The sequence below is a fragment of the Halichoerus grypus genome, chromosome 11 (assembly GCF_964656455.1).
Source record: "Halichoerus grypus chromosome 11, mHalGry1.hap1.1, whole genome shotgun sequence".
NCBI classification, from domain to species: domain Eukaryota; kingdom Metazoa; phylum Chordata; class Mammalia; order Carnivora; family Phocidae; genus Halichoerus; species Halichoerus grypus.
Genome location: NC_135722.1, coordinates 87,939,301 through 87,956,212, shown reverse-complemented (window position 1 = coordinate 87,956,212; position 16,912 = coordinate 87,939,301). Strand labels below are relative to the sequence as shown.

The 16,912-nt window shown below is 50.7% G+C and overlaps 1 protein-coding gene across 5 annotated transcripts in view; it reads left to right on the top strand.

Moving 5' to 3' along the window:
- The window catches only part of FLI1 (Fli-1 proto-oncogene, ETS transcription factor), a 122,536-nt gene that overhangs the window by 75,542 nt on the left and 30,082 nt on the right, over positions 1-16,912 (top strand). For 4 of the 5 annotated variants that reach the window (XM_078058776.1, XM_036086112.2, XM_036086108.2 and 1 more), the window contains 2 exons: positions 3,876-4,030; positions 8,326-8,529. In XM_078058776.1, the coding sequence (XP_077914902.1) occupies positions 3,876-4,030; positions 8,326-8,529 (359 nt within the window). Of the gene's footprint in view, positions 1-3,545; positions 3,779-3,875; positions 4,031-8,325; positions 8,530-16,912 lie in introns of those variants that run through there. The other variant, XM_036086113.2, reaches the window with a different exon arrangement.

Sequence of the window (16,912 nt, the reverse complement as noted above, 5' to 3'; positions counted from 1 at the left end):
GAATAAAGAGCTCCTGTCCCATGGTGAAACTAAAGGAGAAGGTTGCAGGGTCCACGTCACCTTTGCTGGGGCCTCTCCTGCCATGGCTTATGGAGATGCTCTGAGCTCCACGCTTGGAGCGGGCACGGCCTCCCTGCTCTATTGTGGCCGCCCCAGGCCCTCTTGTCTCCTGTCCCAGGGCTCTCAGCTGCCTGTGGGCCCCAACCTCATGCTAGCTGTAAGTGCAGGTCTCAATACAAATTAGCAGGAGCGCGGGCAAGCTGAATGGCAGAACCTCTTCCCCTCCGTGCTCCCCCTTGCCCCCCCTCTTGTTTTCATTGGGCCTCTTCACAGGGCCAGCTGTCTCATTAGAGAGCAGCCTTTAGTCTGTGCTTCACCTGTGCCCACCCTTAGCATAGCTGTCAAGCCCCAGCGCCGCACGCGAGGCGTTTGCTGTCTGCTGGAGGCACAGCGCCCAAGAGCTTGCCAAGAGGGGAGGGCGGCAGGCCGGCGGTAAAGGTACGGCTTTCCTTCCTTTTCTCCCTGCGCAGTCAGGGGAGGGCTGGCCTGGGCAAGTGTGGTGGTCCAGGGTGGTGCCAGGCTTCTCTGAGGGCACCCCTGGCGGCGGGGACCGGGAGCGAGGACAGGGCCTTATTCCAGAGGAGGAGCACCCAAGAGTGGGCGTCCAGACGCATCACCTTGCACAGCCGGGGAGTAGGAGCCTTCAGAGGTGCTGGAGGAAGGAGACAGGAGGAAGCAGAAAGATGAGAACTTCTGTGGGATAGGAAATGAGGAGGTTCCCACTCCCGTACAGCCCCCAGGGGTCAACCCAGCAAAAGAACCCTGGTCCCGACGGTGGTTTTGATGTCCTCCTCCGGGAGCCCGCCGATCCTGTGACCTGGGCGCCCACCTCCCCGGCAGGTGCCCATCCCACCTTGGTGCTCCTGGCTCCTCTTCTTACCCCGTCCCAGACCAGGTGGCTCTTACCAAATGTTTCCTCTTTTCAAACTTATTTCTCTCTCTTCCTGGCCCCAAGGCCTGGCCCCGCCATAGGTGCCTATGGCATAAAGGGTCGCCCCACTTCGGCAATTTCTGAGGCTCTGACTTTTCACCTCTGCACGGCGAGAGGTCAGTTTTCGGCTTAGCAACCGCCAGAGGCCCAGCCGACACTGGAAATCATTTTCCAAACCTCGACTCCTTGATGTTCCTCACGGGAAGCGCAGGCTGCTGAGCAGCAGCCCCTCTCCCGTCACGCCCGCCACCCCCCCCCCCCTTGGACCTTGCTCTCCTCTCTGAGAGTTTTCTCGCCCCTGCCCACGGCCCTTGCACTCCGGCATCCGCCAGAGGAAGTGTGTGTTCGGGCCACCCCACCCTCGGCCGCGGGCGTTCCCAGCCAATGAAAGCGCTGCTCCCTTGGTGGAAGGCCAACTTAATCCTCAGCCTCCTGCTGCCCTTGGGCTGTTTCACAATGGACAAGGATGTTGGGAAAGGCTGCCAGGCCGTGGCGGGTGTGTGTGTGTGTGTGTTTGTGTGTGTGTGTGTGTCGGGTGTGTGTGTCGGGTATGTGTGTGTGCGTCTCGGGTGTGTGCGTGTCTCGTGTGTGTGCGAGTCTTGTGTGTGCGTGTGTGTGTGCGCGCGCGCGTATGCCGGGGGTGTGCCCGTGTCTGCGTGGGCGTGCACGCATGGGTGCGTGGGCGCGCTGTGGGCGTGTGGGCGTGTGGGCGTGTGTGCGCAGGCGCGCGCCCGCGGTTGGCCAAGAGGAGGGCGGGGGGGGGGGGTGCGGCGCGCGGGGGCGCGGGCTCAGCTCGGACGCCCCCCCAGGCTCTTGCTGGGCCTGCTTCACGGCCGGCCAAGGCCTTCAGCAGCAGAAGCCAGAGGGCCAAACTGGTGAAAAGCCCTGATGTGCTACTGCCTCCCCTCAGACTGCCATGGGGACATTAAACCTTCAACAATCTGGGGCTCTGACGGCTGGTTCTTGGTTCTCTGCCTGGAAAAACAGTAGGCGAATAGTAAAACCTTAAATTCTAACATGTGTAAGTTATACATCTTATTTTCATTTTCAGCCCATGTTCCCCTCTGTAAGACATCAGGAAAAAATTACCGTCTGACTTCTAATATCTCAGTGGACCATTTATCTCCCAGCTATGATAAGTGATCTTCAATATTTTTTTTCCTTTCAGATTAAGAAACAAATTTGTTTAATTGTCTTTATTGAATGTGCTCTGGCCCCCCTGCCCTGCCTGAGCGCCCGCCCCCCGGTGCTGTTCCTCCTTTCCTCTGCGATCAGGATTGCCCTCCCTGCCTCTGGAGTGCGGCCACCAGCCGCAGGATGGGCGAGGCCCTCCTGGCACAACCTGGCTCCTTAAGTCCTCAGGATGGTTGGTCCCTGCCCAGGGCAGAGTAAGGAGGGCAGCGGCCAGGGCTTTGGAAAGCCTGGAGTCTTTCTGCGGCCCAAGGTTGGGCCGCTGTAATCTGAACCTTATCTGAACTCCTTGGTCTGAAAGGCCTGGTTTGGAGCTCTTGAGAGAACTGGCTGTGTCCCAGGTCTGATGCTTCCTGCACTGTGTGACCGCGGCAGCAGCCTCTCCGGGGCCTTCCAGTCGTCCCCAGCTGCAGTGGCTGAATGGAAGCTGGGGCAAGGTGGGATGGCACTTCCCCTGGGCACGCTGGAGGGGGGCGGGGACCATGATGCCGGGCTTGGCGGGGGGAGGTATGGAGCATTCTGCCAGCCTACCCCCAGGCTCTGGGGGACCACAAGTGGGGTGTCAGCTTAGACCTCCAGACAGCTGCTCAGGGCTGGGCTGATGCCAGGGAACAGCCTCCAACTGGGCTACGGACATCAAGGCTGGGTTGGATGATTTTTCCCTTCTGCAATTCCTTATGGTTCTTCTGTGAGCATGGTGGCCAGAGCTGCAACCTGCCACCAGGGCCACAACCTATCAGGTTGAAGTTCTTGAATTCTATTCCTTCGTGCAGCAACCAGCTCGTTTGTGGGCGTGCGTGCATGTGTATGTGTGTGTTTTAAAGTAAACTCTTTGCCCAATGTGGGGCTCGAACTCAGGACCCCAAGATCGAGAGTCATATGCTCTACTAGCTGAGCCAGCCAGGCATGCCTGCATGTGTGTTTTGATAGGAAAGCTTAACACCAAGGACCTGAGTTCTGTGTCCACTTTTACTAGCTCTGTGACCCTGGGCCAGTCACCTCACCTCTCAATTTCCTTAACCATAAAGTGGAGATATGAACCCTTGCCATGGTTACCTTGGAGGGGTATTGGGAAATTCAGTTAGAACAGTGTACGAGAAATGCATTAAAATCATATACATGCAATAGATAGAGTCCACTCAGAAAACATCGATCACTCATCTCCTCTGGAAGGCTCTACCTAACACCCTGAGGTTTAAAGGAGAAAGGAATGTCAACCTCTCAGAAACTCCCAATCCAGCCAGGGGAAGAGCTCCCGCCACGCTAATGATCTCACGGTGTGACCAGTGCTAGAACCAAGGCAGACAGAGCACCGTGCAGGGTGCGGAGGCCTACCTGGGGGCCACCTGGGGGCCGGGCGGGGGCACATGCGGCCAGAGTGCAGGTTGCCTGGCGACAAGGTTAAAAATGTCAGCCGCAGTCAGATTGGGAGGGTTGCAGCACCGTCCTAAGAAATCCAGACTGTAGTCCGAGGCCAGTGAGGATCTGCCAAAAGCTTTTGAGTACCGTAATTATAGGACTGGGCTGGGATTCGAAGAAGACTCTGGTGGCGGCGTGGAGGAGAGAAGTAAGGCAGCGGTGACAGCATTACACCAGGTGGGGCTGGGACACGGCGCCACGGTTGTCTGCCCACGCTGGGCTGATGGCAGCTGCAGTGATGACTTCCTCTGGGCTTTGTGTCCTCTCACTCCAGGGAGTCTCCGGTGGACTGCAGTGTTAGCAAATGCAGCAAGCTAGTTGGTGGAAACGAGCCCAACGCCATGAACTACAACAGCTACATGGACGAGAAGAACGGCCCCCCTCCTCCGAACATGACCACCAACGAGAGGAGAGTCATCGTCCCCGCAGGTACTTTGGGAACCAGGCTGCCGGCTGGCATCCGTGTCCTCCCTTTTCTGCGCTAGGAGTTGGAGGGCAGGCTTGTCCAGTGGGCATCTAGACCTTTACCTGGTACCCTCTTCCCTATGGAAATGCCTACTTAGGAAAGCTGCATTTCTCACCTCCTTCCAACTGTCCTTCAAGATAGCATCCCCCGGGTCACCAGCACCCTCAAACAGGTCACAGCAGAGACTCTCCCCCGGGGGCCTGGTCCCCCAGGATGAGGCCTGCAAAAGGGGCAGAGGCAAGGCCGTCTGAATCCAAAAGGAGTCCCAGGAACTCCCGACGGGCCCGCCCTCGCCTTGAAGGAGAAGGGTGGCTCCAGAGGTCTGTCATGTCCATCGGGCACGTACTTCCTGGCATCCGCAGGGTCCCACCTTTCCAAAGTTACAACCAGTTTTTTCAGTTTCAAAATAGAAATAACTATATTTAACAAATGGAGCGCCTTAACGTGTGCAGCAAGTTAGGTCATTATGTAAAAATAGCCTATTTTTCCTAGGTATTGGTGCTGTTGGTTACAGAAAATAAAATCCTTGTTCAAGCCTTCAGTCCCCTGGCTGGACACTCCACCTCGGCTAGAACAGCAAGCTCAGCAGCCTGGTCAGAAAGGGGGTTTGAAAACTACAACATGTAGAGTTGGTGCCAGGTGGAAGGAGCAAGAACATCCAAATCTTAAGCAAAGTGAATTACAGGGCAGGGATTACAACTAATCTTACAAAAATAACATGACCAAAAAGGCAAAACCCCTTCCATTTGGAAAAGTGTAAATGCAGTTGTGTCTGAGGGCAAAGGATTAGATATCTCTTTGAGGTAAAGCAAAGGAATTTGCTTGTTGGTCTGGAAGGCATGGTTTTGTAATGAGCCTCTCCTCCCAATGCCCTTTTGTATTTATTTTCCACGGCAAGCTGTGTCTCACCATCTCTGAGGACCACAGCCGCATCCCTGTGCTCTGGGCCAAATGCAAGATGGTGGGGGCGGGGGGTGCGAGGTGTGAGAGCCAGTGAGGCAGGAGAAGCTGGGCTAATGGGGCCTCTTCCTACAGTGCCCCGTAGGACTTGAAAACTGTTCGCAAAGGAGTTTGAATTTCCTTCTTCCACAAGCATGTGACTTCACAAAGGAAGAGGAAGAATAGCTCCCATTCTCTGAGCACTTTGCAGGTGCCAGGCACCACGTGAACTGCTTTCTCTACATTCCATTACTTCTATCATTTAACATTTAATCTCCTCCCTCCTTCAGGACAGCAGGAAAGTTTAGCTCAGGTGCATTGGTAAGGTCCAAGAAAACCATGTTTCTCCCTTCTCATCAAAAAAGCAAACGATGAAACAATAGTAGAGCTGATGTGGTAGGAACTTCCCTGTTCTCCCCTAAGCAGAGCCAAACCTCACCAGGCCTTTGCTCACCTGGCATCAAGCTGCCCTGCTTCGCCCCAACCGTGGCCAGCATGGGAAGGCAGTCTTGAGCACCGAAGACTTAGGGGATCAGAGATTGTCTCTGAACCAAACGTCGATAACCATCTCATTTCTGCAGTCACTTTTGGGAGGTGAGAGGGGGCAAATATGGCCAGAATGCTCAGTTGACCCTTCAACTCTGAACTGGTATCGAAATGCTTTCAAAAGAAATATCAAAATGTCAGTCCTCAGTGGACCAAGGTAACCGTAGCAGTAATCGTGATGATAGTGTAAATTCATACCACAGGGTCTTTAAAGCATTTCTTGTCATGAATTCACTAGCTATGGATTTACTTCATTATTTTACCTCTGGTGAGATCTTTAAACATTATCCTTAGACATTTTGGATTCCTCCAGGCCAGCCTCCTGGACATGAGGGAAAGTCTCATTTGGGTGAGTCCACAAATCAAGGCAATAAAACATTTGTGGAACAACTGATTGAATTTATGGTGGGATTTTTAAGACAAGTATAAACGAGGGCCCTGGTTAATCACCAGTTTCAGGTTCAGATGGGAAGAAACTAGGACTAAATCATCCAGGAAATACATTTGGAAGAGTTTAGCATGATCCAGAGTAGAAGATTTATAATTCATTGTGCTGTAAAGGGAGAGAAATAATATTGTGATAGAGCCCAAAGCAAGAGAGGAAATAATAAAATAAATTAAATATATGGTGTAAAATTGAATTTGAGACCTCGAATACTAAAAGTGAGGAATTAGGAGAAGCAAAGGAGATCAGATGAAATAAAATGCTGTGTAACCCAAGCCCTACCTGTGCCATTTTTCTTTAGAATTCTGAAATGGTACAAAATATTTCCATTTACCAATGGTCCATGCCTAATTGTTTCTGGAGAGTAAAAGAGGAAAACAAACCAAGAAATTTATGTGAGAGAGAGAAAGAGAGAGAGAGATGCATATGGACTTGAACTTGTACAATGTACAACGAACCGTTAGGAGGAGCTCTGTTATTTGGCATAATAGCAGAGCAGTTCACAGATGAGTTAAGGCAGGATCATGAAAAGGCAAGAGGAGGGGCTTTGGGTCAGGGGGACCCACCCCATCCACTAAGCGAAGTCCTAGGAAGACTTAAGTTTGAGCTAGGGACTGCATCTTTCAAAACTCCACTTTCTATCGCAAAGTGAAGATAAAAGCCATTTTGCTGGGTTTTCTAGATATGTGAAAAATGGGACATGTGGGGCAGCTGCACATAGTAGGCACCCCAAATCTGGGGTCACAGCAGCCTGTGACCCGTGACTCCACATTCTACTCTCTCCTCTCTGGCCAGCTCCTCTACCTCCAGCACCAATATGGCAACGCCCCTCCCACACCTGGGCGGAGGCTGGGCGCTTTACAAAGTGGACTCAGCCCCTGCCACCCACATACTCACATATAAAAACCAAGGAGGAATGGAGAACCCATGGCAAACGAGGGCAATCAGCAGAAGCTCTGAGTAAAAGTGCTGGGGAATTTGCATCTGGTGTGAGGAAGGCAACAGAACCTTGCTTCCTTTCCCATGGTCACTCCTAATCATTCAAACCTGGTCCCCATTTTTGCCAAGAACATTCACAGACTCTTAGAATGGGAGGGTGAGGAGGTTGAGAAGCAGCATAGATATTCCTACCAAGTAAACATGCTAATAAAGCAGGCCCAGTAGAAGCCGGGAGCTGACAGCAGACCTACAATGTCAAGTCTCCTCCCCTCCTCCAGGAAGCCTTCCGAGACTCTCCAAGTTCACACTATTTCCCTCCACCCGTGATTCCTTTAACTACCACCACAAAATCTGTTGCTTAAGTATGTGGTTTCCCGCCTAAATGTTCCATACGGACAGATCTTTCATGTGACCAAGAGCCGGGTAGTTTTCTTGTATGATGGGTATTTTTTTTACGATGGGCATATCTAAGGTGTTCATTGGATTTGCTAACAATTGGTCGCCAAGGAAAGAGATGGCTTCCAGCCTGTGATAAGTGATAAGATACAAGTGCTCTACCTGCTGTGGAATTTGCTGGAACTCATCACTAGCACTCAAAGTATTACACACATCTCCTGACACACACACCTAGCCAAAAAGGAGCTGTGAGGGTCCTAGCTGGAGATGACCTCAATCATTACATTATTTATGTTCACTCAAAGGCTAAAGGCCTGAAAGGTTTTCTTTCTCCAATACTTTTTCTCATCTTTGGGGACTTCAATATCATAAAAATGTTTTGAGGATGATCTGGTAGAGATTTCAGCACAGCTGTTTCCACAAGGAGAAAAACCCAGGTTGGATTTATGTTAAATGCTAACACCACTGGGTTTTCCAACTATACAGATGAAATTGCAGTAAAAGTGTATACATACATATGCGATCTTTACTGTAGCCATCGGAGAGATCCGTGTTCTTCCGTGAAATCACTAATGTTCTTAAGACACAGATGGTTTCCCTTTCCAGAGCCTTTGGTCCCTGGGTCCATGCAACTGTGTATACTTTCATTTTGATGCCACCATTTCTCAGGCAAAGGTTTTAATTGCCCTCTAAAAACTTTAGAGAGAATGTTCTGTCAGGATGCCTCGGGAGACATCTAAGAACCTCCCCAGGGGGCTGAGTGGTTCAGGCAGTGCCAGATGTGCCAGAACTCCCAGATGGGAGTTCTAGGAGGGAACCATCTGGGAGGGAACCCACTTTCCCACTGGGGGACAGAGGGGGAGAGGGAGCCAGACAGGTGCAGGGGGGAGGAGGAGAGGGAGGGAGGGGGAGAGAGAGGGTCTACCCAGCCTTCGTGAAGGGGAGGGGGTCCTGGCCGGCCAAGCCCTTGCTAACAGGTCGTCTCCCCTGCAGACCCCACGCTGTGGACTCAGGAGCACGTACGGCAGTGGCTGGAGTGGGCGATAAAGGAGTATGGCTTGATGGAGATCGACACGTCCTTTTTCCAAAACATGGATGGCAAGGAACTGTGTAAAATGAGCAAGGAGGACTTCCTCCGAGCCACCTCCCTCTACAACACCGAAGTGCTGCTGTCACATCTCAGTTATCTCAGGGAAAGTAAGTGTCCTGTCTGTGTGTGGGCCGGGGAGCCCCGCTGTGCTGCGCGCGTGGAACCCAAGTCCCCAGGGCTGGGAGAAGACTCTGCAAGGCCTGCCCCAAATGAAGACTGATTTCCCATGCAGCCAATCCAGGAAGAGGAAACTGGTTCCTCCCCCCCCACCCCCCACAGTCAGGTTAGGCTGGGCAGGTGCTGCAGGAGACCCACCTCCGGGCCTGTGAGGTTGCCACGGTCACTTTGGCTCCTACAGATTCTGCAAGGGGGCTGACCCAGTCCTGTAGTGTCAAGGGAAACACAGTAAGGAACGGAGAAAAAGTAGGGAGCTGTGACCCAGTGGGGTCTGCCAGAGTGTAGTCATTCTGTTTCCATGAGAATCCCTTTCCAGAAACTGCCTTGCCCTGTAATTATAAATAGATGGATACCCTGGCTGGGATTTTCCTGCCCAATGATTTAAAGTTCCTCCAGTAAACTCTAGATCCATGGATTTAGGATTTAAGGTTTTGAAAATTTACACATTAACTTCCTCTTATTCTTGGGGTCACTCTGGCGCACCCGAACCCCACCTTTGCCGGCTGCTAGCTACACACCCTTGCTAGCCAAACAGGGAGCACAGCAGAGGTTCTGGGCGTGGGAGGGTCTCTGGGACACTTTCTTCCGGCACAGCAAGAAGGAAAAGAGCTTCGGACAAGATTTTATGAAAGAAAATATGTCATCGCTCAAAAGATTTATCCAGTATGAGAGTTCTCAGGCACCAAGCTCCCATCAATTTCATGTGAATTTCATTTGGTCTTAAACATACACAGAGATAGGAACAGAATTGTTTCAGGCATGCTAATAACCTCAGCCCCAACGCTTCACCAGAGATCCAGGCCCAGTGGTATATCAATGACCCCAAGTATTGAAGGATTTGTCTGTGGCCAGAAAAGATCGGACTGAGATCAGGGAGTTGAAGCTGCAGGAAGACAGATGTGGGCTCTTTCTACAAGGAAGCTTTGTAACAGCCCTGAGCAGGGAGAGACGGGCAACATCAGGATGCTGTCCGTAGCCGAGGCTGCCTGGCATCTTGCAGGAGTTAAGCTTTGGAATGAAGGAGCGTGATGATTTTCAAGCGCTTTCCAAGCCGAGATCTTTGAATACTGCCTACAGGCTGCTTTCCTGGCCTCCTGGGCTCCGGGTTGGTTAGTTCTTCTTTCGCTCCCCATCTTTCAGTGGGTCTTCAGAGTCACCGTCTCTGTAACCTTCTGCCTCATTCTACAGCGGTGCATGATGTGGGAGAAACACACGCTGGTTATAAAATTTAAAAATTTTAAAAATGCCTTTGGAAGTTTCCACTGGCGCCTCCGGGCTCTCTGGTCACCTCTCCGAGGCGTCTGGTAGCCAGTGAGAGAGTGTGGATGATGCAGTATATGTTAACACCAGAGCAGTTACCTCATGTCTGAGTCTTGCTGCAACATGAGGTCAGCCCAAGAAACAACAAGTTCAGAAAAGGGGGCGATTCTCTACCCAGTTTTTCCTGAGCTTTGGAGAATTAACATTTTCTAATGATCGGTATTTCTCAGCTTTCACGTTTTTACGGAATTTTTTTAAAAAAGATTCTTTGCACAGAGTCCTGCCACGATGCTAGCCAGGCAGGGCCGGGGGTGGGAGTGAGCGACAGAAGCTGGGCGAGAGAAGCAGAGACCGGCAGAGCAAGAACGCCCATGAAGCCTGCTTTTCGGCTTCTTCAGGCATCAGTGGTCCAGAATCACTGGCCCCTTTACTTCCTTTGTGGGAGAAGAGAGGGCCAGCAGCACCAGGGACAGCATGTCCGAACACTTTAAGGGACCAGTGGTTTGGGGCTCCATGGCAGATACCTTTGTTGGGGAGATGTTCGAGCACATTCTGACTTGACGTGCAGGAGAGGCATTCATGCCATGTGATTTCCCAGGCCTGCTTTCTGGCAGGTCCATTAACCCCTCAAGTCCCAGCTAGGATTTCCTACCACCGAAGAACCCAAGCCACAGACCCTGAAGTGAGACCAGAACCTGCCCCAAAGGCCTAGTCATTTGATAGGGGTGTCCGTGTAACCATGACGGAGGGACACAGGTGACTAAAGGGCAAAGGAGTGAGCAGGTGGCGAAGCAGTGGAGGCCGGAGGATTGGTGTTTCGGGGGTACACGCAACAGGGCAAGAAAAAGTATGCGTTGCTGCAGCTTTCCTTCTTTCTTTTTTTAAAAATATTTGTAGATATTGAGGAAGAAGCCCCAAAGCAATAAAAATATGAAGTTTCCAGAGAGGAGCTAATTAGTGGAGCAAATTTCCAGGGTGGAGAGGAGATGGAACAAAGTACATATGTGATACAATGTTGAACGAAACAGCTGAATATAAAGTGCTCCGAGAGCGTTGATATAAAAACCATGTTTGCCTGCAGAGGCAAAAATTAAAATCCTGTGCAAAGGTTCAAGAAAAAACGTGCCCCAGCACAGTACTGTCATAGTCTAAAGGCCTTTTGAGGAACCTAGACTTAAAATGATCCACTTTCATGGAAAAAAAAAAAAAACTTGATTCATGCTTCTTTTCAACTGGTGTCTAGCTTCGCATGGTAGCCTCTGGGACCCTCTGTGTTGGGTGGCAGTTAGCCAGCTGAGACCCCTGCCCGCAGGCCATGTGCCTGGGGGCTGTCTGCTCTCAGGATGGGAACTCCCTGCCTTCAAACACTTTATTGTTTTTCCAGACTTACTTCCAGCGGATGTTTTGTGCTGAGGCAGGGAGGCCAGTGCTTTGGGGACAGAGGCTGGGGCAGCTGAGTTGAGGCAGGGGAAAGGGGTGCTAATTCCTTGTGCTTTGTCATCTGTCCTTTTGTCGAGGAGGGGGTTGGGGTTCAAACACGTCCACTTTGGCAAGAGGTGAAAAGAAAAGAGCTGAGTTCCTCGACACAGTTGGAGGAGGTGCTTAGGGCTAAGGAAAGTCAACGGAAGAACATTGGAGGCCCTCTCGTCCCTCCAGAGTATCTGATCTTTCTGGACTTCCGTAGAAAAAAGGGAAACCTTGTAGGATAAGAAGCTCGGGCATCCAATTCACACTTTCACAAACGGTGCTTGAGTATTGATTTGGGTTGCCTTGGAGGCGAGTGCTACCTTTAAATGTTAAATAGCAAACTTAAATTTTAAAATGTTATTTTCCAGGGAGGAGAAAAAATAGCAATGTCCTGAGTGCCCCTATGCCCTGTCTCAATGGCCTGACATGCTAGGATTTATCTGCCCCCCTTGGAGGTGCCTATGCTCCGTACCTTGGCTTTTCAGCAGTCCCAGATAGAATGGCCATACCATCTACACCCGCCCTTTGTAACTTCACCCACCCTGGAGGAGGTTGGTGAGGGCGGGGCCCAGGGAGGATGCCCATAGTACTTGGGATGATTCTGGAGTCTCCCAGGGACACCAGAGCTCAGGCGTGCATTCACAGCACATGGGCAGGACGCCCCCTTGTGGACACCACGTGGACAACCATGTCTAATCCCCATTTTAAAGCCAAAGCAACTGAGGTCTGGAGGGCTTTAGAAACTGGTTCAAAGGCATACACAGCCAGTGGAGAGCAGCCTGGTAGCTAAGACCCAGGCCTCTTAAGTCTCAGTCTGCAGCCAGGCCCACAGCCTCATGCTCGGACGTGAGAGGACCCGAGACAGACCTCGAGCTAAGCTCCCTTCTGTCCCCTGGGGCTTTCCTGTGGAGGGCCAGGCCACTTTCCCCACAGCATGTTCTGTGTTCATTTGTACCAAGAGATAAAAGCTTTCCGAAACTTCCCCGTGGCCTCCTGGAATGAGGCAGATTAAAGCCAAACCTATCACCACACTAACCCTGTCCTTCTCTCTTCCCGGCACCGCCCCACACCCTGGAGCTGACCGGCGGCCCGGCCAGTATCTCTGTCAGGCACACCCCGGTTGGCAGGAGCCGTATTTACCGTCGGAGGGCTGAGGGAAGTGAGATTGGGCCATCACAAGGCACAGTGGGGCCGGACCCCAGAGGAAGTGACAGCTGTCCGGATTGGCAGTTCATTCTTGGGGGGGGGGTAGTTTGGGGTTTCTGGGAACCCAGAAGGTCCTGGGCTTGGAGCATCCAGAGGCAGAAGGAAGAAGAGTCTTTTTTCATTTTACAAAAAGTTGTGCTCCATGAGTGTTTCTGAGTCTGACCTGTGAAAAATACTAAGACCCTGTGTTTTTCAATTGTGGTGGCACCAGAGAAAGAAATATATTGCGTGACAGGGAGACTACAGAAAAGGTATCTATCTTGATTCCCATTTTTAATTTAAACTTAATGGAAAACACATTTTGCATTCTGTGGCATTCCCCCCGGCAGCCTCAGAGGGCCGGGCAAAGGTGATGGGTCCTGGCAATTAAGCTGGTGAGGTATTATCCCTTCCAGGCCAGGGTCTGACCAGTAAAAGAGCACAGGATCTGGGCACAACAAAAGGCCAGATTTCCCCTGGACTCTGTAGTCAGCCGGGTCTATGGTTGGAACATAGAGCCTTATTTCCCTGCTCCCTCCTCCCACCCCCCCACCCCACCCCCGACCCCCGCCGCTGCTCACTGCAGCCCAGAGAAAGGGAGACCCACAGTCAGTAGGCTGCGGGGCAGGAGACAAAGGCTTTGGCATGGGCCAGACCCTTGTCTCCCCTGCTCCAGGTGTCCCAGATGAAGAGCAGGTTAGGCTGGGGGACTGGAGCGCTGAAGAAAGCCCCATTGTTGGGGCTCTGCTTCACACCTGCAGAGCTTCACTCTTCATTTCCATCTTCTTTCAGATCCCTAATACAATATCCCGTGACGGATGGACTCCAAAATGGAAAATTATTTTTTCCTTATGCTTTCAACTTGTTGGGGGGGCACTCCATTCTCAGCAGCGGCCACTTCGTGCTTTTCGGGGCCCCAAATTAGCAGATAAATACATATACAGACACACATATATGTATGTGTATATGTACATACCCGTATCTGTATGTATATGTGTGTATATATATACACATATGTATATATACACTAGTGTGTGTGTGTATATATATATATCCCTGCATGCAAACATTAATAACAGTAAATAAGCAAATAAATACACATTTTAATGGAAGTATACAGAGTCAAGCAAGAATCATAAATGCACAACCCAAGAAACTATCACAAAGGGAATCCATTCCCTTGTATGAGCACCCCCAGGTCAAGGTCAAGGAAGAGATCAGAAGCCCCCTTGTACCCTTTCTCCGTCACCTCCCCTTCTTCCTCCCCAAAGGTAACCACTGTCTTGATTCCCAACACCATACGTGAGTTTTGTCTGTTTCTTAGATTTAGCCTGAGGACCGCGGGGTCTGCTAGACCGAGAACAGGTTTTGCAGATAGACAAGAATGGGAATCTTGCTTCCTGGGCTTTCTGGCTGTGTGACCCTGAGCAGATTACTTGACTTCTCTGAATGCTGATGTTCTCATTTGTAAAAGGAGAAGCACATGATACTGGTTTCACAGGGCTCGGGTAAGGATTAAGTGAGAGACTAGATATAAAGCGTCTGGTGCTTCCTGCATTCAGGAGTGTTGGCTTCCCTCTGCCCATCACAGCCTGTTCGCTCGGACAGGATGGTGTCAGGGAAGATTAGGATTCACATTAGCCCTGCACAGAAGGAGCCTGAAAGCGGGAGAAGAAAATCCAGAGCCACCGAGTGGGAGGCCAGACTCCAGGAAGGACCTTCTTGTATCAGAACAAATTCCCGTAAGAAAAGCGTGTGCTGTGCCATCCTCTGTTAGCCTGAAGAACTTGTCAAATAAAACTCGGAGAAGAGAAGGGGATGTTGGTCCCTTGGGAAGGAGGCCAGATGCTCCTAACCAGCCCCTCCTTCCAGGAGTGAAACTTGAACCAAAAACGGTCTTCAGGGCGAAATCCTTTTCCTAGGTTACCATGAAATATGTATTTCATGCAAGCTTTGCAGGGGTCAAACGACCCTTTCTCTTGGCTTTCTGGGAGTTTCCTGTGGAATTCATATGTGCCCAAAGAAGAACTTTCAGCAAGGGGAAAATTTAATAAATGTGGTTTATCTAAGCTTCGTGCTCTCAGCTAAATCTGCACTAATGACTCAGGCAGTTTGCTCCTCTGAGACCATCATTTTTCTTTATTTGCTCCAGCCGTGAGGTTTCAGCCTGAGGGAGAGAATGTCAGGGACAGAGAGGCAGACATTCTTGGTCTTACTGCTGAGACTTTTATTTTTCTATTCCCTTGGAACGTTTGGTTCTATTTCTTAACCTCCTTCCAGTCATGGAGGATTATTTCTTATTGCAGCAGAACCCATTCATAACTCCAGGTCCAGAGGACACGACGAACGCTCAGCAAGCTCTTTTATAAAGGGTTTATTGTATGTCATTGTGGCGTCTGTGGGAGATAGGATGTAAAAATAGTAATGATAACAGCTAGCATTTACTGCATACTCACTAGCAACCAAGATCTTTTTTGAGCACTTGACACGTATTATTTTATTCAATCCTCGCAACAACCGTGTTAAGTGGATGTTATTATTAGCCCATTTTGTATATAAGGAGCCTGGGGCTTAGCGAGATTAGGTAAATTGATGGAGGTCACAAAGCTAGTCAGTGGTAAGAGGCAGGTCTAACTTTCAACTCTCATTTGCATAATAACTATAATGAAATAAGGTTGTCCCGGCTTCACTTGGTCCTTGGTATTTTTGAGACTGGACTAACCAAATGCATCTGGTTTTCGGGATATTACATGCACGTGACTGTCTCGTGTCTATTTTTTTAAGATTTTATTTATTTGAGAGAGAACAGAGCAGGGGGGAGGGGTGGAGGGAGACAGAGAAGCCGGCTCCCAACTGAGTAGAGAGCCCGATGCGATGCAGGGCTCGATCCCAAGACCCTGGGATCATGACCTGAGCCGAAGGCAGATGCTTAACCATCTGAGCCACCCAGGCGCCCAAGACTGGCTCATTTCTAAAACAGTCTGCATGTGTCCATGCTTTGGCGTATTTGGTCTCAATACCACCTCCACCCCTCCTCTTTTTTGTTTGGAGCCCTTCTCGGGGCTAGCAGTGACAGTCGCCCAAGCCAGAAGCCATCAGTGCCGGGCAGTTGGGGGATTCTTATACAATTCCCTTCCTCGTTGCCTGGCCTGGAAGGGACACATTTTCTCTGAGGCACACAACCAAACGCCCACAGCTGGGTGAGGCAGCAAGCAGCTCCGCTCCGGCGTCCCTGCCATGACTGCAGACTAAAAATAGGAGCGTCTGACAGCCCATCCCCTGTCCTCAGCCCTGGCACCCAAGTCAGCCACCCGTCTGCAGAGAGAAGGGAAAATTTTCAAAGACTTCCCCAGCCTCAAGCACCTCTGGCAGGCTTATCACGTGTGCTGTAAAAGCATATTCCAGCCCTGGTCTTTGAAAGCCCTTCAGAGGTCCCCCCTGCTTCCGGAGAACCTCAAGGAGAACTGCAAAAATGCCTACGTTTTATAAAACAAAATTCCTGAGTTCTTTTGAAACTAAGGAACGAGCTTAGTTTTAGGGGCAAGGGGGAATTTTTACATGCAGCAGAAAAAAAACTATCATCCCTGAAAATGCCTAGACTAGGGTGTGGAATGAGTAGTTACGCCTTCAAGTTTAATTTTAAGAGACTGCACAGCAGCCTTCTGGGATGACAGAAAATTCAGTGTAGCATGCCTCGCATTCAGTTGTATTCTCTTAGACGTTTGCAGAGGAAGGCCAAGAGTTGCTACTGGAACTCCGGCCACCCCTGCCCCTTCCCAACACTCCCCTCCACCGACAGCGAATAATATCCAAGCACCTCACGCACCAGTAAAAGGACCTGCCCGTGAACCCACAGGGTATCCTAGCAGGCCGGAATTGCGTAGCTTCTCCTCCAGGGTGGGTAGAACTACAAACTGCAGGCCAAACCTGCCCGAATCTGGCCAACTCTGGCCCACGGACAAAACAAAACAAAAACAAAGAAGAATGTGCAACAGAAACTGTATTTAACCCACAAAGCCTAAAATATTTACTATCTGGTCTTTATAAGAAAAGCTCACCAACTCGGGCTGTAGTTTAACTCCTTCATTTTTCGGCTGAAGAAATCAAGATCTAGACTCACCCATGGTCACAGAGCGAGACCCCCCGTCCTTGCTCCTGCATGACATGGCGTGGATGTCCAAGAACTTCGGAATCGTAAACGTGGCTGCTGGGGGCAGGGCTGTGTGTGTCCCACCCGCAAGTATTCTGCCCTAACTTACTCTGACGGGAACTCCAGGAATCCAGTACATTCCCCCCAAGATGGATTCCAGTAACTCTTTCTTTCTCTCAAGGAGCCATCTGTCCCTCTTCCCTACCCCCCCATCCTTTCTCATCCCATCTTCTACCTTTGATCTCAGAAGA